Source organism: Cadophora gregata, assembly GCF_030347475.1.
Source record: "Cadophora gregata isolate MNR1 chromosome Unknown scaffold_17, whole genome shotgun sequence".
Classification (NCBI taxonomy): Eukaryota; Fungi; Ascomycota; class Leotiomycetes; order Helotiales; family Ploettnerulaceae; genus Cadophora; species Cadophora gregata.
In genome coordinates this window covers 1,700,671-1,722,746 of record NW_026695940.1, presented here as the reverse complement: position 1 = coordinate 1,722,746, position 22,076 = coordinate 1,700,671, and the positions used below count along the sequence as shown (strand labels likewise).

The following is a 22,076-nucleotide window of genomic DNA, read 5'->3' as shown; positions in this document are numbered from 1 at the left end:
GGCAAATGAAACAAGATATGCTTATAAAAGAACTCTTAAAAGCATGCAGAGTAAAGCATTTGGGTTTGCGAGCCACAGAGAAAAAGTAATCAAGAAGGCCAAGTATCTCGGACTACCCAAGGTGTTTGGAGTAAGGTTGAACTAAAAGGTACATGAATGGGAAGCATTGCAAACGGATCAGCTATCCAGTGATGACAGAGCTTCTGGTTTTGAATAGTCTGCATGTACGAATTTGTGAATATGCGTAAGGTTGTTGTTGATGGGACTGCATCCTGATCTGAGGAAGAAACGCTAGATTGTTGCTTGGCGAAATGCGTCAAGCCTGAGGCATCGCAAGTCCTGTATTTCCAGCAGCTTTGGCGATGCAGTCGTGGGTGGCTTCAACTTGGCAGCCTTTGCCCACAAAAACCCCAGATCATCTTCTCAGACATACAATTCCTGGTCTGTGATCCTGCTGTCATACTCCGCCAATCTGCGGGCTCTTTGGGTCACTCACCTACGCAACTGGGCCTCGTGTACAGTAGGTCAGCGCGGATCACCCAGTACTTCCTCGCATTCGTATGCGCCCTGGGCATATCGTTGAAACTTTCCACAAGTCCCAGTGGAAGGAACACCGAGAAGTGATAACAAAAGAAGCAGACTAAGGATCCAGAAGCTGCCGGCATGAGGCACACGGCGTCGAGGGTGCAGAGTGGAGAGAGACTCCGAGAGACATACCCACCGAATCGGATCATCATCGCAACAATTGAATTCAATCGAAGATACTCGTAGTGCGGTTCCGTTCCTGAGGTATGCATTTCATGCCATTGTCAGCCTCTCTCTCGCCTCTGCATGCACGCTGCATGCATGCTGACGAGAACCCCCTCAGTCAGTTGCTTGAAAGTCTCCATCCCCAAAAGCTGGGAAAGACGGAAAGGAGAGCCTCAGCAAGTGTCCATCTCATCTCCAGTTCAAACCCGAAAAATACAACTACAGGATTCGATCGACAAGATATAATTTTGGATGTCTCCACCGACGAACGCTTTAGCCTTAGAGCATGCCGTCGATAGTTGGTGGGGTCGGATGGACTGTTTGAGCCACCAAAAGCGGGATAAACCCCAGGTTCTTGTACCACTTGAGTGAGGCTGGGATGATGGAGGATTTTCGCATGGGGCGGTGACGGTGACGGCGATGGTGACACGGCATGCCGTTTTTGATGCAATGCAATCACATGGCGTCGGGTCAGAAGTGCATTTGCAGCAGAACTGCAGACTGGATCATCGTCGCCCTTCACAATGATAATGCGACTACAGTACTACTACTGGACCTTGGATACGAGATGACAGATGCGGCTGCATGGAAAGATGTTCTCGCCGTGATTACTCACGATAAGATCTGACGGTCCGGAACGAAGCCCAGTTGATTTGCTGAGAGAGAACGTACAGCACCACCAGCACACCTCCAGGGTCATCCTTTGACTCGTCGTCGTTCTGGGATTTTTCATCCGCACCTTGTCTTGTCAGCACTCTAAAATAATCCTCCTCTCATGGTTCCGGTCCTTCTTCCTCCCCGTGCTGGTCAAGATAACAAAGGTTCTCAAAATAGGTCATGATCGGCATTAATAGTCCTGGTAGATTTCGTATCGGTACCAGGATGTCAAGATTATGGGGATGAATGAGATGAGTATGTAGAGTCGTGGACTGCCGGTTATGTCTACAACTCGGCCCAGCTGCGCGATTTGTACCCAATTCTCAGATTCTCGGACCCGACGATAAAGTTTTGGTCTATCTTATGATTGGCATCGATTCTTGCTTGGAAACAAGGCTGATGATGAACATTAGATTCCTCGAATTAAAGTTCCAATCGTTCTTTCGCCTCAACAGTAATAAACTGAACAAACAGACCTCCAGAACTGCAGCTCGACGTCAGCAGTAAGTGCGGGGGATTAACTTCAGCGACTCGCTGTCAAAATTGATGCCATTTCAGCCGCCTTTTGACTTTTCAGCGAGATTATTATTGCTACTCTCCCCCCCCCCCCGCCTTGAATGTTAAATGTGTAGAAAACTGGACCTCGTGTGGGTAGCTACTAGGGGTGTCTATCCAATAATTCATTAGAGATCTGGCCTTGAGCAGGGCTTAAGTATCTCTCAAACCTTCTAAAGGCACCCTTGCTATTACAACAGACCTAATTCTGTCTTATGCTTTTGGCTCTATCCAGGGCCTCTAACCACTTAGCGCTTGAAAGTCAGGCCTCCGACCCGCAAAAGTTCACATTTAATATTCAAGCCGGGGAGGGGGGGGGGGGGGGGGGGGGAGAGTACCGACACGAAAGTTTAGCCAAGTATATTTAGTACAAGTAGTCCAGCCCGTCTCCAGCGGGCGGATCTCCAGCGTTCGGTTGACCAAGTCCCCGCGGGTAGCTCAACATAGCGTACGCCCTAGATTGATCATCATCAACCTCCTTGAGCTGATCTCCAGACTTACCTACTGTAGACTTGCAAGTTAAGCTTATCCGCCTGATTGGCGGGCTTGGCCTCCCCAGTCCTCTCACCCCATCTTCCCGAAATTATGCGGTGAGATCCTAATTTGCTTGAGCGAGTCCGAGCTATCGACTGCCTGCAGGATGCAAGCCAGTACGCCAATAGAAACGTTGCTGCCGCTGTCACCTGAAGATTTCATGCTTTGGGGCCTGTTGATGATTGGCAAGTGCCGAAGACAAGTTTGGGTCTTGGATTCAGCCACAGGGACTTCATCTCTGTCGACCAGTAATAGCCACTCGTGCCTGATTCCCCCCTGAGCATCGTCGTATCGTGTCTGGGGGAAAAGGCCTGAAAACGTCTGTGGTTTCTACATTTTATCATATCTTCTTCTGACATCTCAAGAAGAGGGATATGATCGCAAGGGTTGTGGGATTTTCAACTGCTTTTGTCAGATTCGGAGTAAGGTTACGGTTGATGTGCAAGGAGGTGGATGGATACGAAGGGGTTGTGTTGGCGTGCATACATACACCCTGGTGTGGATCAGCCCTAGCAAAGCTCTGGAACAAGCTCCAAGCCTCATCTCCACCCCGGACTTTTTCTTCTTTGGGCCTTCACAGTCTATAATCCTGCCGTGCCCTACTTTGTTTCCTCGGGACTTTTGTCACTTTATCATCATCTCTCTCTTTAACCACCTTCGTTTTTGGGTCAGAGAAGTGACGACCAGGAAACTCTTTCGTTCGTTTTTCTAATTCCTTGGCCTGTATACAATCGTTTGGAATCATGACCTACTCTCTGCAGCTTGCTGTGAAAACAGCACTGCTTGCATCTTTAGTAAGTTAGAATGGAATCAAGAAAGCTTCTATACTGACATTGATAGGTTTCCAGTTCGCTCGCCGGAACCATTGAGAAAAGGCAGTCAGCTGTCACAGGATGGACGTACTATGGATGCCAGACCGAGGCAACGAATGCGAGAGCTTTAGGGTTAAAAGCAACAGCATATGATACAATGACCCTGCAGTCATGTGCGACAGATTGTGCTGGCTACACCTACTTCGGAACGGAATATGGTCGAGAATGTGAGAGCATCGCCCAATCTTGAGAATCGAGGTCTGACTTGATAGGTTATTGTGGAAACTCTTTCGCTGCTGGGTCTGCAGTTGCCCCTCAAGCTGATTGTAGCTTTCCATGTGCTGGGAATTCAGCGCAGAAATGTGGAGCGGGCAATCGCTTGTCTGTTTACAAAAAGGGAACAGGAACTACTCCGGGATCATCAACGGCCAATCCAGGCACGACACCAACTGCTCAACCAACTCAGCCGGCAGGCCCTGGGCCTCAAAGAACTGGTCTCCCATCAGGTTGGGTTTATTCTGGATGTATCCAGTAAGTCAATCCGATACCATTAAATTACACTCTGACCAGTTCAGGGACAATATCAATGCTAGGGAAAATGCAAACATCCAAATTCCTACGTTCCCATATAAAGTCTGGGACACTGCAACCAACGACGCACCCTCGTGCATTGCTCGCTGTCAGCAGTTCGGATATAATGCCGCCGGGTTAGAGTATTCTTCGCAATGCTGTATGTTTGAGATTCCCAAGCGAGATCTGGGCTAATAAATCCAGTCTGCGGAGATATTGAGAACATCAACGTCGCATCTTGGCCCACAACCTCAACTAATCCCCAAGATCCTCAATCCTTCACTCGTGTCGCACCTCCGATCAAATACGCCGACTCGGAATGTAATGCTCAGTGCAGTGGGAACAAGAATTATTGGTGTGGATCTGGAAACAAGCTGACCTACTACACTTGGACGACATCTCCCACGAAATTCTCATTTCCAGTTGGAAATGCGGCTGGAAGATACTCTCTTCTGATAGGCGGAGTCACCGTACCTCTCATCACTTCACAGGCAATCAATGGAAAGGTAACATTCGTTGAGAAATATGGAACTGGGGCTCCAAACGGCACAGGAGCATACGAGCTCGACCTCTCCCAGGTTGGCAATGCTGCCAATGCGTGGAGAACAATGAACGGTTTCAAGACCGATGTTTTCTGCTCGGCGGGTCTCACCCTTCCAGACAAAGCAGGTCGACAGATTCTGGTCGGTGGCTGGGCTGGTCAGTCAAATTACGGAATTCGATTGTATTGGCCAGATGGATCTGCTGGAGTCAAGGGTACTCGTCAATGGGTCGAAGATCCAAATAATCTCCAATTGCTCGTCGCTCGTTGGTATCCATCTGCAATGATCATGGCAAACGGCTCGATTCTTGTTGTTGGTGGTGAGATTGGACAGAACGCAGATGCACAGCCCAACTTGGAGATCCTGCCGAGAACTGGAGGAGGAACCGTCTACCTGGATTTCCTGCAGCGAACTCACCCATTCAATCTCTATCCATTTATTATGGTTATCCCATCTGGCATTTTCATCTTGTATTACAACGAAGCGAGGATCCTGGATGAGAAGACCTTTGCGACCAAGAAGATCCTCCCGAACCTCCCAGGCGCTGTCAATAATCCAAATGGTGGAAGAACATATCAGTTGCAGGGTTCAATGGTTGCATTGCCTCAATATGCGCCGTTTACGGATCCAATGGGTGTTCTGGCATGTGGTGGATCGACTGAAGGAGGTGGATATGCGATTGACAACTGTGTTTCTGCTTATCCAGAAGCCGCAAACCCAGTCTGGACAATCGAGAGAATGGTATGCATCTTCCTGACGTTTGTGAATCTGACTGACAATTCGTAGCCTTCAAGACGAGTTATGCCAAACATGGCCGGTCTTCCAGATGGAACCTACGTTATCGTGGGCGGCGGACAACACGGTGTCGCTGGTTTCGGTCTTGGTGGTGCACCAAATTACAACGCCGTCATGTACGACCCAAAGAAGCCTGTCCACCAAAGAATGAGCGTCATGGCCAATACTACCGTGGCTCGCATGTACCACTCCGAGGCACTGGTCCTCCTCGATGGTAGAGTTCTAGTCACTGGTTCAGATCCGACTGGAGATTTCAACTCACCTCCAACGAACTGGCCAGAGGAGTACAGAGTTGAGGTATTCTCGCCGCCCTACCTGCTTTCTGGGTTGGCGAGACCGAGATTTTCTATTGTCAATAAGGACTGGAAGTATGGAACTACAGTCACGTTCACTCTGACATCTGGATCAACTGCGAACTTAAAGGTTTCACTCCTCGGCTCCGTTTCCAGCACACACGGGAACAGCATGGGGCAGAGAACTCTCTTCCCTGCAGTCAGCTGCTCAGGAACTACCTGTACGGTTACCGTTCCTCCTAATTCACACGTCTGCCCGCCAACGTGGTATATGATGTTCGTTCTTGACGGACCAACTCCCTCGGTTGGTCAGTTCGTCAGAATCGGTGGTGATCCAGCAGCTCTTGGTAATTGGCCCAAACTTCCTGGGTTTGATCTTCCCGGAGTTTGAGGACATGGAGGCGGAGGATTAATTGTAATGTCTTGATGTGTGAACTGTTCTGTTCTCGAAGGTCTAGTGACTCTAGTCAGCTATATCCACTTATTTCTAGCATTCAACTCAAAGTTTTGATGCCCATATTTGACCGTGATCATCGCTGCTTCTCTGCCGTGTCTGATTTACTTCGTGACATTGCGGCGCGTGTTCTGCTTTCCCAGCTACTCAGAATGTATCAATGTGCTTTATCTTTATCTCTAATTTCTTTCCCTCGGCCACATCAGTGATCTGCGGAGAATTCCCCCCGTTACTTGTCCATCTTCCACGATCCCGACATACCTCCACTCTTGAGCATTCAGCATCCTGGTCGCAGATCATCTCAACGTCGCCCATTTGGGAAGCTCCCAATCAATACTCCGCCTTGTTGAAGCTTATCTGAACTGAGATGATCTATCTCATCATGCAAGGATACACAATCACGGACGTGGTATTGGACGGCCAACTTGCAGCATTCGGTATTCCGCTCACAGGCGATTTGAGAGAATCGAAGATGTCATCGGGAATTATACATAAGCTTGGGAATATAACCATCACATTCCCTCTGTTTTCAACCGAGCAAGCAAAACATGTCAGCTCAAATGGACCAAGAAAAGACTCTCAGTGGCATTGATGGCCGTAAGCCATCTCAAATTCAGAACGGGACAGTCACAGTCGCCAACCTCATCGATGCCGATGAAGCTCTCGAATTCTTGACGAATCATTCTCGTGCTGTCGATATAGCAATTGAAGGAAACGCTATACTCGATGATCCAAAACAATTGAAGAAGTTGATCCGCAAGATCGATTTGACGATTGCACCACTCCTTGCAGCCGTCTACTTCCTCCAGTTTCTAGACAAGACCACTTTGTCGTACACCGCAGTTATGGGAATCAGGGACGATACAAACTTGAAAGGACAAGACTACTCGAATTTGTCCATGCTCTTTTATATCGGTTCGTCACGTCTTACATCCTTTGTTTATCGCTAACAGCTTTAGGTTTCCTCGCAGCAGAGTTCCCAACACAATACCTCGCCCAGCATATCTCTCGTCTCAGTCTCTACCTAGGAGTCAACATCATGCTCTGGGGTTTCATTCTCGGCTGCCACGCAGCATGTACCTCCTTCGCTGGACTCGCAATCTGCCGCACTCTCCTCGGCATGTTCGAAAGCTGCGTCGCTCCAATCCTCGTCCTGATCATCGCAATGTGGTATAAGAAAGAAGAACAAGGAAGACGCGTATCCTGGTTCTATGTCTGCAACTCTCTCACGATGATCTTTGGCGGGCTGTTAGCATATGGAGTTAGCTTCATACATACGAAGTTTGCGAGCTGGAGGATCTTTTTTGTTGCTATTGGTGGGCTGACGATTGGTATTGGAGCACTTGTTTGTGTTTTTCTACCCGACTCGCCAGTAAAGGCGAAGAGGTTCTCGGACGCGGAGAAAGTGGCTGCGTTGTTGAGAACGAAACGTAATCAGAGTGGGACGCAGAATTCTCATCTGAAGAAGGATCAGGTAGGTCTATATCTCGTGGAAAGGATATCAGCTAATTGTCTAGGTGTTTGAAACTTTCAAGGATATTCGCGTCTGGTTGGTCTGTCTCTGCACCATGCTCAGCTCCATCCCAAATGGTGGTATCTCGAACTTCAATACCATCCTCCTCACAACTTTTGGCTACACTTCAAGAGAAGCACTTCTCATGTCCGCTCCTGGTGGAGCGGTCGGCGTTATTTGCGTGCTCGGCGTTGGATATCTGTCAGACAAATGGAGAGACAGGACTTCAGTCATGTTGATTGCCATTCTTCCTACCATTCTTGGTGCTGGTCTGATGATAGGCCTGGATCCGAATGGAGTTCCAAAGAACAAGGCTGGTCTATTGGCAGCCAGTTTCTTGACTGGTACATTTGGGGCGGCTTTCATGTTGCTCCTTGCTTGGAATGCATCGTAAGTCATAACAGCCCCCGTCTCTGTCTGGCCTCACTGCTAACGAAATCAGAAACATCGCGGGCCACACCAAGAAAGTCACCATCAATGCTCTGACAATGGTCTCCTTCGCTACAGGAAACATCCTCGGTACGCAAACCTTCCAAGCAAAAGAAGCCCCGGGATATATCTCGGGCAAGATCAGCATCATCGCTACACTTGGTGCTTTGTATTTTATGATTATGATATTAAGGTGGTACAATGGTATGTTGAATCGGAAGAATGAGAGGATTCTGGAGGGCATGAGTGAGGACCAAAAGGCCGAAATGAGGGAGAATATGACGTTTGCCGATCAGACTGATAGAAAGAATCCATTCTTTAGGTATACTCATTAGATGATAGAGCAGGGCTGAAATTAAGAGGATGGCTGTGGCTGTAGGAAACAATTTCATGTGGCTGGCTCACCAGCTGGCAATATGTACACGATCCAAAATATAAACGATGTCTTTGAGACTAGCTTTCTGTACAGACTATTTCCCTGCTGTGACACATCATCTCTACGTATTACTATTTAGTCTTGGCATCCATTGATGATAGTTCCTGGTGTGGGAAGGAGCTGCAACTAAGCCGGCGAAGAAGGGGATGAAAATTGTTATTTATCGAGTGACATAACATTTCTGGTTGGTATGGAGAGGGAATTTGATTGTTCGTTTTTTGACGGCTATCTAAAACAACCGGCCTAACTAAGCAAAAAACATTACCTTGATGCTTTACTATCCCTCATACTTCACTGTAAAAGAATGAGTACCGCCACCTTCCACGGCCATACTCATATATCCATTATCCACTCTCCCGTCCACTCTCATTGAATCATAATACACAGTCCCATTCTCAGCCGGAATCGAGACAACACCCTTCGTTCCAACCGGACCCGTAACACTCAGGTAGAACCCATTCGAATCACGAATCCATCCAACATTGATAGGCCCATTCGGAGTCGGTACCCTCCCCTTCGCCCACTTTACATCTCCCGGAATCGGCTTCACGCTCCAAGTTGAGAATCCTGGCCCTGAAGGCATGACACCTAGGATGTAGTTCGTCAATGCAGGGACAACACCAGTTCCCCATCCATGGGCCATGGATGTGAATCCGTCTTCGTACGGTGTTCCATTTGGTCCGATACCTTCCCAGGTCGTGATACCGGGATCGTGTATTGACATCCAGCCGTAAAGCCGTCTGATCTCCTCCAAAGCACTAACCGCCAGGCCAGTCTTGAAGCGAGCTTCAATCTCAAAGTACGAAATAAATGCATAGACTCGCTGCGAGAACGGCCCAATGACGTCATTGTCGTAAAAGGAATTCCCGTACGGTCGAGCATTGTTGATTGATAGGTATGAGAGTATCGATTTTGCTCGCGTGGAATTTGCTACTCCGCCCAGGATGCTGAGACTGTTCCCGTCTTGGGCATGCGTCTTGCATAGAATGTCATTGTCGCATATCCCATCATAGAAAGCTCCAGCTGAGTGATCGAACAAGCTGTTCATTGCAGCGGAGACGTTGCGGGCACGTGTACTCCAGCGAGATGCATCACCCTCACGACCCAGATATCTGGCCATAGATGCAGCATTGTCAAGAGCGATGACATACAGCGCGTTGTAGTATGTGACTGGACCGTTTCGAGGAAGGAAAGCATAGTCTCCATATCCTCCTGTGACTCCTAGTCGTTTATCCAAAAGTCCAGTTGAGGGGTCGGTTGTGGAGGGGTAGAATGTATCAAGGACTTTCAGTAGATTCGGGTAGTATTTGGTGATGTAATCCACGTCCCCAGTATACATGAATAGATCATAGCTGCACGCTACCCACCATAAAGGATAGTCGTACAGCGGGAGAGTATAGTTGTTACTGGAAAAGTCAGAGACATTCAAAATTCATTCATGTGACTTACATTGACGCAGGAGGAAGCCAGCCATCGTCTCTTTGATGATCTGCAATATCTGCCAGGACATTCTTCGTTGCAATTGAAGTGTCATGACTTAGATACGAAGTCCTCGAAGCAACTGCAAGATCTCCAACGTATGGATCTCGATCTCTCTTTGCGCCATCATGAAGAACGAGCTTGCCAACGAGGGTTGGACTTCCTGCACTCCTTGGGTCCGTATCACTGAGTCGAAATGTGTCGGTACACATATCATTGGTGTAGACTCCGTCGTACCACCACTGATTGAGTTGGTCATCGGAACTTTCGAAGTAGCCAGTAAAAGTGGCTGGAGTTCCAAGGAAGCCAGTAAAATTTAGACTCATGGAATCGATCGAGACTTTACCGTAGGACGAGGTATATGGAGCATCCCAAGGCAGAGCGTCAAGATAGATCTTGACATATCTGAACCCGTGAAGGCCATCGTTACAGACTTTCTTTTTGAAATCACAGCCGCGTTTTGCTGTCCAAGTGTATGGGTCATGGCGAACGGCGATTTGATCAGATCCCGGGGTAATTGTTTCTCCCTGACTTCTTAGTTTTGAAGATGGAAGAGGTGGAGTAACTCACATTGTTTGAACGCGAAAAGTCACTCAAATCACTGAGAAATTGAAGAGTTTCTGAAAATGCCAGTCGGATGCCAGGAAGTCCAGGAGTTGAATTGTACGCCCCTCCAAATTTAATGGAGAGCAGTCCCGCAATATTCTGACCGAAATCAACAACAATAGCCGGCGGAACGTCATACGGGTCAGCAAACGCCCATGTCGTGTTTTGTGCCGTCCCGTTCCTTGTCAAAATCGTGGATCCTTTCCCGGTGAGGAACCCCTCTGGATTGGTGACATTCCCACGTGTATATTTCCCGAGCACGCGTACAGGTCGTACAACATTAGATGGGGGTGCTCGCACGTACTTCTGCCAATCTTCTCGCGCATTAAGTTGGTCCTGCCATGCATAGTCGGCAAGAATTGGGGTGATAAAACAAAGTACATAGATACTTAATCTGAACAACATCGGCGCGACATGGAGATATGGCTTGCGGAGTTGATATCGCAACGGATGTCGTTCATATATACTTTGTCTCATGTCGAGAACAAGCGGGAGTAGTGGGGATACTTGTCTCCGGGGAATTTTAAGATTGGCTGGCAGGCGAGAACAATGGATCCCCAGGAAGAGAGGTCGCCTGGACCTAGTCTCGGCATCACCATAAGTTTGCGCATGACCGATAAACAAACCCACTTGCTTGCACTAGAAGGATCTCCGCATTCGAAATGATCATTTCAAAGTGTTGGCACATAGAGAACCCCGTCATATGAGCCTCGTTTAGCGGGGTATGATCACAATCTCCCCGTCTTGGGGCCAGTGTGGAACCTTAAGCGTCGGCTTCAGGGCCAGTTTCTCCTTGAAGCTCCATGTTACGTTCCATTATTGGTTCTGAGCTCGCTTGCAATGTTTTTTGAGCTTCCTTTTGAGAAAGCGTTCGGAACGAGGCATCTTCTTTCCTTTCATGTGCGTCTGCTTCTGCTTGTTTGATATCACGAAACCTGTGTGCCGACGAGAAGTAGGAGCAAAGCATTCTATCGTTGTCCTGTTACCAAATGCCTGCATTTAAATTTATGAACACAAGAGCTGGGGGTAAGTGTCGAAGCTCCGCAGCCAATTGTTTTCAGGGCCGGTATCCTAGCATATAGATGCACGAAGTAGAGAAGAAAGGAGAGATTTCCCTTCAATGACACTCGTAAGTTTCGCTTCTAGCGATTAATATTGGCAGATCTTTGTCCAACAGACTATTGATATTGTTACATCTTAGTAGCTGCTGCACTGACTGGCTTCATTCTGTCGAGTTGAGCCCAAGATGTGGATATATTTCGGGGAGCTGCGGGGTAAAAAAAACTCGTGACTTTTGGCCATAGATAGCCATCTCAATCGCATTATTCTTTTCGTAAATCAATCCAAACCCATTCCTCGGTTATTTCGATCATCACCAGATGTCTCCATCAAAGAACTGTCATTCTTCCAAGACAAATACGTCACAGAGCACTTCCCACCAACAACACAGCCCAGCCAAGCCGCCGATGCCTCAAAGCCCCACCGAGTGGTTCAGCCGGAGAACTGCGCCGCAGACTTGAAAGATATATACGACGCTTCTCTCTCACGTATTGTCCTCACAACAGATCGACTAATTAATTGATATCCATCAAACAGTGAAGCCAAGATGACCTCCATCCACCAGCGTCTCCAAGCAGCCTCGGCACAAAACACAAGCCTGCTCAAGACTATCTCCGAGACAGAATACTCTGTTTCGGCGTTCCAGCAATCGAATCAATACATCAGCTCTTTGAAGAAGGATATCGCTGCACAGGAGAAGAAGCTGGGAGAGCTGAATAAACATGTCGATCGCGAATATGCTGATCATAAGAGGTATCGCGACTCTCACATGAAGAGACTAGCTTTTAAGCTTGGCGGGAAGAAGGAGAAATTCCAGGCCGATGCATCACGAGAGGAGCAGGAATGGCTAGATGCCGTTGGTACGAAATTCTCAAATCCGAAAGGTGCTCAGCTAAATCCCTCGCAGCATCACAATTAAAGACGAAGCAAGTTCTTGAACATCTGAATAGTGACCTCTCAGATGCCACCAGGACAAATGCCGAGTTCAGTGGCATTGTAGATGTTCACAACAACGCCAAAAAGGAACTGGACGCCCTGTACAAATCAATATTCGACGGTCCGACCCCGGAAATCCCAGAAGAGGATCAGAAAGAGTACGCCGTTGGACAAGCCGAGCAGAATTACAACACCATCTCGCTTCAGCTCAGCACGGAGAAGCAAGCTCGCGATATCCTGACTGATGCTGAGAAATTCCTCAAGGGCGCAATCAACGATATCCTGGATGCAGAGAACCACGCTGCCATGGACCTGTACGGATTCGGTGGCACGTGGGCGGAGATGGCCGAGCACAGCGCCCTGATCAAATGCCAGCAGAACGTCTCCCAGGTCGAGCAATTGATCGCGCAGGCTCAGCGTGTGCAGCCTGCAGTTCAGCAGATTGGGAATATCAGGATTCCCCAGATGGACATCATGAGTAACGTGGTGTTTGACAATGTCTTCTCCGATTACGATATGCGGAAGAGGATCCAGGAAGCGCTGAAGCAGCTGCAGGCTGCGAGAACGGGTCTGCAGAGGGAGTTTGGAGCTTCGGATCGGAGGAGAGATGATATTCAGAAGGAGTTGAATGGGTTGAAGGCGGTGCTGGATGAGAAGAGGGGTGATCTCCAGGAGTGTCGAAAGAGGGCGTTTGAGGGCATTGCGGGTTTGCCAGAATATTCGGAGCAGCCACCTGCCTATTCCTAAATCCAGAGGGTTAGGTTGAGATTGATACCGGGGTATCTTGTAAATCATATTTATATTGGGTTGCTATAATAATTAAGGCAAGGGCTTTAAGATTGAAACGCGAGTGCGTTTAACCTATCACATTTTCCGATGGAAGCTTCTTTCTGGGCTTACGCGGTTCAAGGACCGTAGGGTATCTGTCTGAACAAATAGTCGTGCTGTTTCCCTTGAAGCATTATCTCTCCCTTGAATCTCATCGCCAATTGAGACTGGAAGAATTCGATCTTTCCATTAAATCAATAAAATATTAGCTTATGAAATCTCAGGTATTGTTCTCTTTTTTTCGGGTTGTAACGAGATCTATAAAATATGTTCTGGGTCAAAGTCGCTTGTCACTTAGCCGAAGAAACTTCCGCACAAAGCTTTTTTGAACCAGATATATATTGAAATAAGCACCTCGAAATCATCCAATCATAGATAACGGGGCCATTGGCCCAATGGCAAGGCGCTTGACTTCGAATCAAGAGATTGTAGGTTCGACCCCTGCATGGCTCATTCTATGATTATTTTTTGGTTTTTAAGATATATTAGGGGATCTCTTCCTATCTTTTTGTCGTTTCTTTTTTAGGGTTTCTCTCTGGCGCCGATGTATTTTGCGCGGACCTCTATCTTTGTGACTTAGGGATCTCCACCCCAATTTGTGGCTGCGCATCACATATAAAGTCCACAACTAGCAAGAAGTGAGCAATTTCTTTTTCCTTTTCCGAGTTCTATCTATTCCCATAACAGCTCAACCAACCCTTTCTAATCTCACCGACGACCTCGATGCAACCACCGAACTTGGCGTTCTAAACACAGAAGTAGAAGACGGAACCTGATGTAGCGAGACATCATTTGAGACACCACTTCTCCCTGCCTCCACACCCACAGTCGACTCCTCCAGACTTCCATGTCCATCTTTCTTTGCTCTTAACTTCTGCTTGATCCAAGGTCGTAAATTAAAATATCCACCGCATGCAAACACTCCGCACCAGAGGACAAACTCGGTGGCGTAGATGACCATTCCGAGGATATCGAGTTTAGACTGGAAGACTGTGTTTGTTAGTCATTTAGGTGAAAGATTGGTGAGTGGGTAGGAGGGTGTGGTGTGACGGGTCGGGAAACGCACAAACGGATATCAGGGAGAAGACATCGCCTGCTGCATCGATGCCGACGAAAATGAAGGATATTCCACGGACTGTTCGATGGATGTAGATGTCCCAGTAATGGCGGAGGACACCTGCTGAGAGGAGGATAGTGGAAATGACGCCCATGAGGATGACGGGCCAGTGTCTGTCTTTCTCAATTCCGGACTTAGAATGTTGTCAGTCTGAGTCGTCGGGTCAGATCATGATGGACATACCTTCAAAGCGAAGACCAGTCCGGTCTCAATCCCTCCAAAAAGTGCTCCGATAACTGCCACGAACGCACAACATTTGGAAACACTCCATTTCTGTTCCCATTCAGCACGTGCTCACAATTCTCATCTCCCACGCCGCCTGCCTTTCACCGCGATCTCTACGACAAACAAAAATAGGAGACCCACATCATCGTAGTAATAACATTGAATCCACGTAATCAGACTCAAAACAGTCAATATCTGCGGCTGGATCTGCAGCGCGATATTGAAGTCTCCTGCGATATTATACGCACCAAGCGGGACGCCTGCGCAAGCCCAGAGGAGCATCATGGATCTTTGCAAACCGATCGTGTTGTGCCGGCGGTAATTGATAATTATTTGCGGGATGAGCTGGGGATATGAGCTTTGAGTTCTCAGATGGGGAGCAAGAGCAGGGAGTGTACTCACTTGGATGGACCAGCAGACTGCACCTATTGTGCCGAGGACGTTGGCGGCGATGGGGACGTCCATTATGAGAGGGTGAAGAATCGAAGGAGAAGACTGGAGACCCAGCGACAATTGGACTTAGACTTGAGTTTGCAAATAAATTTATCGTCTACTTTGAAAAGGAAATTGAAGAAAGGTTGCTCCGGTACTCAACTTGGCGATGTGGATCGACACACGTGACGTGGATCTGACGAGGGATGATAAAAATACCTCGATAGTCCCGCAGGTTCTTGGTGGTGTAAATGTTATAATCTAGAAGCGATTTTGAGATTCTGCTCTTCTGTGCCATGCAAGTTGTGTTATTCTCTGTTCCATGATCGCGAAAATAATTACTTCCCCGGAAGCGGTATTTAGAAGAGGGACAGAGTTGAGGATCGAGAGATAGCCGAAGGGCATCTATGGTGACACAATAAACTCATTATAAAGACAATTGATATTGGTTATTCCGTATCGTGTCAGATGTACAACATACAATTGTCCTCTCACCACCCAAGACCCCGATAGTCCTCCCCATTTGATTTGCATTTGAGCTCCTACCCATCCCATCCCACAGTATTCCATACATCACACCAAGAGACTCAAACACATCCCAAGACCCAAAGGAATACCAAGTAAAACTCCAATCGCCTCGCCATGCCGCCGTACAATGAATGCAATGTACAAATCATGACACAAATCATTGCTCGCCGTCCGCCGATGCTCTCCCTCTTTCTTCGGCAGCATACATGTGTCGCTTCGCTTCAAAAAACAGATCTTCCAACTTATTAACCTCTTGTCGACTTAGTGCTGCCGTCTGCAGATCCTTCAGGAGGCTTTGCAGTTTGTCGGCCATGCTCTCAGCTGTCACTGTTCGGTCTTCGGCTTGGGCTTCAGCATTGGCGAGGACTGGTGGCTGAACAGGCTCAGCATCATCTGGAGCCGGGGATGCTTCATCTGGCACCTCCACAGGATGAGATGCAGCCTCTTCAATAATATCGTCGACCTGCTCGACTGCCGGGCTTGACTTGTCGAGCAGACTCGTCTCGTCGATAGTTGTCTCTTCAATGACTTCGAAGCTTGGACTAGTCGCCTGATCTACGCCTGCGGTATCCACCTCAACATTCTCTTGTCTTATATCCTCTGCCATTGACTTTTCGATCTCCACCCCTGCACCTCCTTGCTCGACAAGAGACCCTTCGAAGCTTTGCTCGATTTCTGGTTCTTTGACGGGTGCAGTTTCGTATTCTTCAACCTCGGCATTTGACGCGAACGACATCGTGGTACCATCAATCTCCATCTCCCGATCTCCATCGAAATCCACCGACATGCTTTGACTTGCGAAACCCTGGCTTGACTCGACGTCGGATTCCTGTTGAGAGATTCTCGAGGGCTGTCCACGGGCCCTCTTCTTGGCTGGGGATCTCTTTGAAGGGGATCGTTTCTGTGGCGAGGAGGCTATTGAAGTTAGTCCAGGCTCTCACTACCTAGAATTCAAAGACTTACTCTCTGAACCAGCCATGGCATCCTGGCTGTCAGGTATCTCGTGCGAATCGCCACTGGTCTCCTGATGCTTCCTCTTCCTGCTCTTTCTCCTGCCGTTCTTGGTTGGACGCCAGTGTTTGAGGTTGGATGTGTCCACGACAATCGTATGCTCTGGGTCGTGTTCTTGTCCGTCCTCGTCAATAATTAGTCCCGCTTGAGCAGGCATTCCAGGTGTTTCTGGGATGAGGGAAGGGATTGAAGAAGATTTGCTTCCAGGTAAAGTAGAAACTGGTTCTTTGTCTGAAATGGCAGCTTCTGGCAAGTCAGATGTCTCTTTCAATGCAGGTTTACGAACAGGCGAAGGGTCAATGGATGAAGGGATCTCCAAAGCTTTTGATGCGGAGCCCCTTGTGCTTCGTCGTGGTGAAATATCTGCTTGGCCAACAAAGGGAGCATCCTTTACGACAAAGTTTGGTTGATCATATGCATTGACCGCCCTGAGAAAGCTGGAATCGTTACCAGTACCATAATCGTCTGGCGTGGAGGGATTCGGTGCAACGTCCTTGCCACGAGTCAAACGCGGAGACGACATTGCATCTTCGAATATATCTTGCCTATCGGAAGACGTAGGGCTGCTTTGTGCATCCATGAAATGGACCGGAGAGCTGCCTGGTTGTTGATTAGGTGACCCAGGTGGAAGAGGATCTAGCAAAGGAATCAATTGGAGTTGCTGTAACCCGTGAACCGGCTCTTCTTCTGGCTCAACCTTGGTTGGCACATGCTCGGCCGGTGCTGAAGAATTGCCATGGACATCCTCCTCTATTAATGACTTCAAGTATTCAATTCTTTGACTGGCCCTCAGCTGCTCAGATGGATCATCCTCCGCTGGAGAGCTGTGACGGACTTGTGGAGTAAATTCGAAAGTAGACATGGTGATATTCTGGAAAAATTCCACTTGGGCAGAATGGCCGAGATTGGTTTCGTTTGTACTTTCGGCTCCGTCCTCTTTCGATAATGCCTCATATTCTGGGAGCTCGAGTGGTTCTTCGTCGTTTTCTGCCGTAAACTCCAAGTCTTCGTAAACAAGTTGCTCGTTCATATCCCCAGAAACTTGAGGCTGCTCATTCGAAGCTTCTCCGTCGATCTCCATGGCATCTTCCGACTCAGGTGTAGATACAGGAGGAGACGAAGGAATCTCCTCGATTTGCTCGGGCTCGGGAGCCTTTGAGGTGACGAGAGCGGGCTGAACTGGCTCTGGGGTATGCTCTAGGAATTGAGAGTTAGATTCGACATAAGCAACCTTCTTTGGAGCTGCCACTGGCGGTGATGATGGTGGGTCAATCTCTGGCTCAACTTCCGGCTCTCCACGAATTGATCTCGTTGGTGTTGGAGATGAGGCAACATAACCATCATCATCGCTGGGGATTGGGAGTGTTGGCGTAGTCTGACGCTCCTCGGCTGGCTTGGTCCGTAGCTGCGAAGATTGATGAGTGGGAAGTTCCATTTCTGCCTCTTCGGGCTTCCGAGTAGACTTCTCCCTGGATAAGGGTGTGGAACGGAGATCGGGAAACATGGACTGCTCGGCATGCTGTCTCTCCTTTGTCTCCTTTTGCTTGTCCGTGAGAAGCTGGGAGTCTACGACCCTATCGGCCATGGGCGAGGATTCAACAGCTTCAAATTGGACTTGAGAATCATCATGACGGAATCTTGGCGTAACATCTCTCTTCCTGGACTTGCGTCTGCTGGATTCAGGAGTGTTGTCACGAGAGCGTTTCAAGGACATTGAACGTCGAGATTCGATAATAACTTGTGGAGTAGATTGTCTCATGAGTCGCATGATCGATTCGTTGGGTATACTCGACATGCCATACGAATCATCCTGTGTTTCCATGAAGTCTATTGGCTGTCGTTGATCGGCGGATGATTCCTCTTCGACACTCTCCGGTAAGTATGGGATCTGGACATCGGCGACGGCCCGCAAACGCAGTAGAGCCTGCTTGACATTCTCGGGATATTCGAAAGGCTTCTCGCAGGACCCGAAAGACGTGTTCCAGAAGACTATCGTGCCACTTACACGACTTGCGTGTCTGCTATTCAGGCCAGCACATATCAGAAGCTCTAAATCGTGCAAGGCCTGCGAATGGCCATGCTGCGCAAGTAATCGGGGCACCATTTTCTTGACCATATCCCACAAAGAAGCAACCTATACATATCAGCAAACGATCAGCAACTTGATTCAAGAACAACATACCGCCTTTGATAAGATGTCTCCTCCAAGTAAACGTTGATCGTTGTCAATAATCCAGGGCTCGATCCCAGGCTGAACCTTGACAAGAACGGCAAGAAGAAGTGATGTGGGACATCTGCCCAACATGCCTGTAAGTGCAGATATACTATCCGAGAATTCTTGCAAATGATCCTTAGAATACGACTCGTAAGCTGTCGTGAGAGTCGCATTGATGTATTGATACAGATGAACGTATGGATCTTGAGATGTCGATTTCTGGTGGGTCGTCCCTGTACCCCAAAGCTTCCTGTGGGCAGATTCGAGTGCTTGTCGGTCCTTGGGATAATTTGCTTTCCCGAGGAGAAGACTCAGATAGAACATTCCTTTGGAAGTCAAGATTGCACTTTGTACTTTTGGGTGGAAGATCTTGGCGACTTCTTCAACAACTCCAATGGCCCGGCCGCCATCACCTGCGTCCAGGGTAACCGAGTTGACTGCGGCTTCGAAAAGATGTCTCCATGCAGGCAGAGGACTGCCCGGAGACAGGGTGATTCCGATTTCTAAGATCCTGACTGCCTTGCGGTATTTGGAACCAAGAGGCTCATCTCCATTGCTTCCGTTGCTGTCTCGGGTATCGATAGCCGTGGTCGCAAATTCAGCCAGTACCTGCCAGATGATTTTGGTTCCCTCGTTGCTTTCCGTGGGCAATAGGTGAGCAAGGGTGCAAGCTAGTTCTACCTGAGATCTGCTGACTCGAGCCTGAATGAAGGGTGACAAGATCCGGTCAACCATTCCATAGAATTGTCGGTCATATTCAAAGCCAGGGGAGGAGTTTGTCAAGAGGAGAATAAGATGATGTAGAGGGCATCTAGTCTCAACCTGTTGTTTCGGCGGCAGATGTGAAGGAGTTGCAACCACAATAAAGGTGTCCTGGGTAATGGCCAGGAGCTTGTCGGTAAATGGTGCTAATTGAAGACCATCTAGAGATGCTGCTGTGAGGAAAATGTTTTCAAAACTCCTTACAAACGCCGTGGTTCTTTGCTTTGTCGATACCGTACCTGGTAATGGAAGACTCTCCAATTTCTCCACACCCTTGAACCAGAACTTATGTAGCATGCCGAACATGGAAGCAACCGAAGACATGGTTTCAGGCTTGACCATAACCTCATTGATAGCTGGGGATCCGATTGAGGACATGTACGTCCTCCAAAGTTTGGTGATTCCGGAATCGCTGCCCAGATCCCAGTACAGCATCTCCATGAGAGGATCCAGAACCTTGAACACACGGATATTGTTCTTTCGCAGCCATTTCGAGTCAAGTGCCGGTAATTCGGATGGATTCATCGGAGCGGGCTGGAGGCTGTCAATTGCTCGAGATTCATTCCATTTCCTTGGGGTCTTGGAGTCGAAGAGCGATTGCAGGATGACGCATGCTTCAAGTGCATCCTGCTTTGCGAGGTTCGGGTCTGTCCTAGCCTTTGCAGACGTCAGACAGCCATTGATAATCGGAATGACATACTCGTCCCAGAAAAGCTCAAGGTGAGCTGAACTGGACTGTGGACTGAGTGCGTAATACAATAGCATGTAAACGCTGTTGAGGCATGCTTTACGCCCTGATGATGACTTGCGCGTCTTGAGTTGAGTAACGAGAGCCGAAGAAACAATGCCTCTGAACTTTGGAATAGTCTTTTCGCTAAGTTGAAGAGCATACATGAGTCGATTCCAAGCGAGGTTGGCCTCGGTCTTTGTCGCAGTATCGCTCGAATTGAAAGAGAGCTGTTGGACCTCGAGAAAGTCGTTGAGAAAATGCCATTGCACTAGTGCTTGAGGCTTTGACCGGAGAAAAAGGATTATTATGCTCCAGATTTGTGGTACTGCGGAGCTATCCCAGTCATTCTTGTTCTTGACCATGATCTTGAGACGGTCGGCATAGAAATCTCCATAATATCCCTTACCAAGATTGGCTTTGAATAGGTTCATAACCGCCTTGGTGCCGGCACCGTCCGCTCCAAGTGTAATTGCGGCTTCGAAGCCAAACGCAATGGCCATTGTCCGAACTTCTCTCAGACTGCTGAGCATATCGCTGAACATGTCCTCGAACCAAGGAGAAATTGATATCATATGACTCCTTGAAGACCGCAGAAGTGTCCTGTAGATGCTGATCCGGGACATGGTGATACTCTTGCCTTTGATGTGGTCCTCGATGTTGTGTAATGAATTGACCAGCCGGCTGACCCGATCTGCTGTCATCACCTTCGACGAGAAGTTTTGCTGTGCCATGATGAACATGAGGTGCTTGATAATCTCCTTTGACGCCGCAGCATCCTCGAATGACTTGATCGCGTGTTCGACCACCTGGACCGCAAAATCGGCAGGGAACATTTCTGAAATGCTTTGTTTCTGGAGGAAGCTTGAGAGCAACACCAAGGAATTGACCACCAGTCCAGTGTCCGACTTCCCATTATCCAGCTTCTCCGTCAAGTCCTGAATTATGAATTGGCAAAGGAGGCCCATCTTGCTCTTTAAAGCCTTCAAGTCTGGCACATTATCCGACGCCTTCAACAGTCCCGAGAACATCAAGTATGCATCCATCTTCGAACTCCTATCCTTCCCTCCCAGCTGCTGTACGATCGAGTCGAGCATGGTGGCGAAACTTGCGTGGTGATGAGGAGGCAGAAGCTTCGTATTGACAGTGTCGAATGGGTCGTGTTCAGTACCTCCATTAGATGATATCTTGAGGATCGATTTCGCAGGTTTTCGTTCCGAGGAGGGGGCCAGTGGTTGCACAATGTGTCTGATATTCTTTCCGTCGAACGAGGCTGTTGGAGGATCCTTGTACTCTGTTGACTCTGACCATCCCACTCTCTTCTTTCGTGTTCCTGACGCTAATCCTGGTGTCTGGACTGGAGATTCAAGTGCGGATGTACTGGAAACTGGTGCAGAAGCTCGTCTATTGGAGTCGACCTTGAAAAAACGAGTCAGATCTCCCAACACACTTGGCTTTGCTTCCTTGAACTTTCCCAGCTTCCGTTCGTTATGACTGGAATCTCGTGGAGGAGTTGGTGGTCTTGCTTGCACTATTGGTGGATTCGAGGCAGCCGCCGACCCTACCATGGCTGCTGAGAGCTCTGTGGCTATTCCCCTGTGTTGTATTCCTCATCGAGACACTCTTCCTCAGTCCGTCAATCCATATGCGAAAATATATCCTCACTTCCGATGTTACTGTCGAGAAGGAGGTGGAGGAGGTGGTGGTTGTTGGTATGGTTCGTTGCCTTGGGCGGAGTGAAGTGGACTGGACTTCATCAAATCGCGTGCAGCGGGCAGAAAACGCGATGGGGTTTTGATTTTGACGGGATC

At 48.4% G+C, this 22,076-nt stretch overlaps 6 protein-coding genes and 1 non-coding gene across 8 annotated transcripts; 4 read left to right on the top strand and 3 right to left on the bottom strand.

Annotated features, from left to right (window-relative positions):
• Window positions 1–2,304: 2,304 nt before the first annotated feature.
• On the top strand, window positions 2,305–6,076 carry ONS95_006389 (uncharacterized protein). The gene is made up of 6 exons (XM_058499849.1): window positions 2,305–3,290; window positions 3,337–3,535; window positions 3,581–3,839; window positions 3,884–4,038; window positions 4,083–5,161; window positions 5,207–6,076. The coding sequence occupies exons 1-6, from the start codon at window positions 3,240–3,242 to the stop codon at window positions 5,897–5,899; spliced, it is 2,436 nt and encodes an 811-aa protein (XP_058350893.1). The 5' UTR covers window positions 2,305–3,239; the 3' UTR covers window positions 5,900–6,076.
• A 365-nt stretch (window positions 6,077–6,441) lies between these two features.
• On the top strand, window positions 6,442–8,343 carry ONS95_006388 (uncharacterized protein). Its single transcript, XM_058499848.1, has 4 exons — window positions 6,442–6,877; window positions 6,922–7,436; window positions 7,480–7,865; window positions 7,918–8,343. Exons 1-4 carry the CDS (start codon window positions 6,511–6,513, stop codon window positions 8,237–8,239), a joined length of 1,590 nt encoding a protein of 529 aa, XP_058350892.1. The 5' UTR covers window positions 6,442–6,510; the 3' UTR covers window positions 8,240–8,343.
• A 156-nt stretch (window positions 8,344–8,499) lies between these two features.
• ONS95_006387 (uncharacterized protein) lies at window positions 8,500–11,140 on the bottom strand. The gene is made up of 3 exons (XM_058499847.1): window positions 10,390–11,140; window positions 9,790–10,346; window positions 8,500–9,746 (listed from the first exon to the last, which is right to left on the bottom strand). Exons 1-3 carry the CDS (start codon window positions 10,900–10,902, stop codon window positions 8,618–8,620), a joined length of 2,199 nt encoding a protein of 732 aa, XP_058350891.1. The 5' UTR covers window positions 10,903–11,140; the 3' UTR covers window positions 8,500–8,617.
• ONS95_006386 (uncharacterized protein) lies at window positions 11,063–13,494 on the top strand. The gene is made up of 3 exons (XM_058499846.1): window positions 11,063–11,554; window positions 11,627–12,344; window positions 12,392–13,494. The coding sequence occupies exons 2-3, from the start codon at window positions 12,032–12,034 to the stop codon at window positions 13,165–13,167; spliced, it is 1,089 nt and encodes a 362-aa protein (XP_058350890.1). The 5' UTR covers window positions 11,063–11,554; window positions 11,627–12,031; the 3' UTR covers window positions 13,168–13,494.
• A 135-nt stretch (window positions 13,495–13,629) lies between these two features.
• ONS95_006385 lies at window positions 13,630–13,701 on the top strand. Its single transcript has one exon. It is a non-coding gene; the product is annotated as a tRNA-Arg (tRNA).
• A 186-nt stretch (window positions 13,702–13,887) lies between these two features.
• On the bottom strand, window positions 13,888–15,135 carry ONS95_006384 (uncharacterized protein). Of its 2 annotated transcripts, none has more exons than XM_058499845.1 (4): window positions 14,732–15,135; window positions 14,549–14,638; window positions 14,315–14,498; window positions 13,888–14,238 (listed from the first exon to the last, which is right to left on the bottom strand). In XM_058499845.1, exons 1-4 carry the CDS (start codon window positions 15,053–15,055, stop codon window positions 13,937–13,939), a joined length of 900 nt encoding a protein of 299 aa, XP_058350889.1. In that variant the 5' UTR covers window positions 15,056–15,135; the 3' UTR covers window positions 13,888–13,936. The 2 variants fall into 2 exon arrangements, with proteins under 2 accessions (XP_058350889.1, XP_058350888.1); XM_058499844.1 differs by having other exon boundaries at window positions 13,888–14,498; window positions 14,732–14,935; window positions 14,993–15,135.
• A 338-nt stretch (window positions 15,136–15,473) lies between these two features.
• Window positions 15,474–22,012, bottom strand: ONS95_006383 (uncharacterized protein). The gene is made up of 3 exons (XM_058499843.1): window positions 18,744–22,012; window positions 16,514–18,695; window positions 15,474–16,465 (listed from the first exon to the last, which is right to left on the bottom strand). The coding sequence occupies exons 1-3, from the start codon at window positions 21,831–21,833 to the stop codon at window positions 15,708–15,710; spliced, it is 6,030 nt and encodes a 2,009-aa protein (XP_058350887.1). The 5' UTR covers window positions 21,834–22,012; the 3' UTR covers window positions 15,474–15,707.
• Window positions 22,013–22,076: the final 64 nt, after the last annotated feature.